General features: G+C 40.0%; 1 protein-coding gene across 1 annotated transcript; it reads left to right on the top strand.

The window, feature by feature from the left end:
- Window positions 1-366: 366 nt before the first annotated feature.
- LOC115371036 (olfactory receptor 52D1-like) lies at window positions 367-1,338 on the top strand. The gene has a single exon (XM_030068152.1). It carries the CDS (start codon window positions 370-372, stop codon window positions 1,336-1,338), a length of 969 nt encoding a protein of 322 aa, XP_029924012.1. The 5' UTR covers window positions 367-369.
- The last annotated feature ends 758 nt before the right edge of the window (window positions 1,339-2,096 follow it).

The raw sequence follows: 2,096 nt of genomic DNA on the forward strand, positions 1-2,096 counted from the left end.
CAGAGGCAACACAGAGGAGAAGAAGAAAACTGAGTGAGCATGAGAGAGGTAAGGTGGACACTGAATAATTACTAACCAGAATGCTTCTTTCCATGTTTCTTAAAAAAAATTAAGATACATGTAAAAAAAAAAAAAAAGAAAAAGAAAAAAAAAAAAAAAGAAAGAAAGAAAGGAAAAGAAAAAAACTATATTCCTCTTTCATTCATATTCAACTTTTAAACTGATTTGTGAACTTTGGCAAAACTCTCCTTTTATATTTACTGGAGTTACTTTGTCAAAGCATGTATCACTGATTTCCCACATTGAGATTGCCTAGTTGTTCTGTGTGTCATTACAGCACCCCCCTCCTGTGTGTCTTGTTTCAGGCTGATGGAAAACTACACCTACAACAGCTTCACTCTCCACCTGGAGGCGCTGCCAGTCACTGAGGACTCCGTGTACCCTGTCTTTCTCATCATCTTTTTCTCCTACCTGTTTATAATGTTTGCCAATGTGGGCATCATAGTCATTGTGTGTATTGAGAAAAGCCTTCATCAGCCTATGTATTTCCTTTTCTGCAATCTCTCAGTCAACGACATCCTTGGCAATACCAACATGCTGCCCCGGCTGCTTTCAAACATGGTGTTGCCTCCCTCTGAACGCCTCATCAGCTATTATGAGTGTGTGGCCCAAGCCTTCACCATACACACATTTGCCACTGCCTCTCACACAATACTAATGATCATGGCCTTTGACAGGTATGTGGCCATCTGCAATCCCCTGCGCTATGCTACCATCATGACCAACAAAATGGTTCTGAAGCTGACTGCCTGTGCTTGGGGAGTGGCCTTAGTTTTGGTGGCTGTTCTGCTCGGTCTGACCGTTCGACTGAACCGATGCAGGACTGTGATCACGAATCTTTACTGTGACAACGCCTCGCTGTTTAAGCTCTCCTGCGAAAGCGTCTTCATCAACAACGTCTACGGCCTCACCTTCACCGTGGTCCTGCTGACGTCGTCTGTCGGCAGTATGGTTCTCACCTACACAAAGATCACAGCGGTCTGCCTGACCAGCAAAAACACGTCTTTGAACAGTAAAGCCTTGAAGACCTGCAGCACTCATCTCTGCCTGTATCTGATCATGTTTTTCAGTGGCATGGTTCCCATTGCCCTTCATCGATTCCCACAGTACACATTTCAGAAGAAAGTTTGGTCTATTCTTTTGCATGTAATCCCCGGCACCCTCAACCCTGTCATTTATGGAGCCCAGTCAAAAGAGATACGCAAATTCTTATTAAATATGTTCCATTTGAAAAAAAAATGGGATTTTAAAATGAGAATCTCATGTTGTATGTATTAAAAAGGTTCATGTGGCCTACAGATGAATATTAACCACAGCTTTTTCTTTTAAAAGGCCTGTAAGGTAAAATGTTTGTACCTGACAAGTTTCGGCTACCTTGCCTCTGCAGCCTTCATCAGAGGTGTCACGTGATGTTGGTGTAACGTCATCTGTGATGTGTTATATGGGTTTTGCCATCCCACCTGAAGTGATGGGATGGCGGTGTCCAAGGGCGGTATTTTTTTATTTTTTTAATTATTTCTATTTTTTTTTTTTTTTGTCTTCTCCTTCCCCCTTTTTTTTTCTTTTTTCATTTCTGTCTTTTATTAGATTATAATCCGCAGAGTTTAAAATATTAAATTGCTTTTAACTTAGTTAATAATTAAAATACATAAAAAATGAGAGCCAGAACAGAACCCTGCAAACAAAAACAAAACCAAAAAAAAAAGAAAAAAAAAATTAAAATAAATAAAATAAAAAGGAGAATTTTAAACCCAATCCTCCTTGATACAGAGGCTATGTCTGAGGGAACCCGCTTGCAATTCTTTGTACAGTGAAGTCCAAGCAGACTGTGCATTTTCTATACATGTGTAATGATACTATTATTGTTATTTATAAGCTTATTTCCTCTGATAATAAAATTTTTAAAAAAAGTACATTTAAAGGGCGATAGCAGAGTTTTAGTTTGCGCTGGGAGTTCTCGTGACTTTTCTTGGGACTTCAGCAATACAGAAACAGCAGAGCAGAACCAGAGCAGCCCCACGCTGTCCCTCCTCTCC

The sequence above is a fragment of the Myripristis murdjan genome, chromosome 14 (genome assembly GCF_902150065.1).
Source record: "Myripristis murdjan chromosome 14, fMyrMur1.1, whole genome shotgun sequence".
In the NCBI taxonomy this organism is placed as follows: Eukaryota; Metazoa; Chordata; class Actinopteri; order Holocentriformes; family Holocentridae; genus Myripristis; species Myripristis murdjan.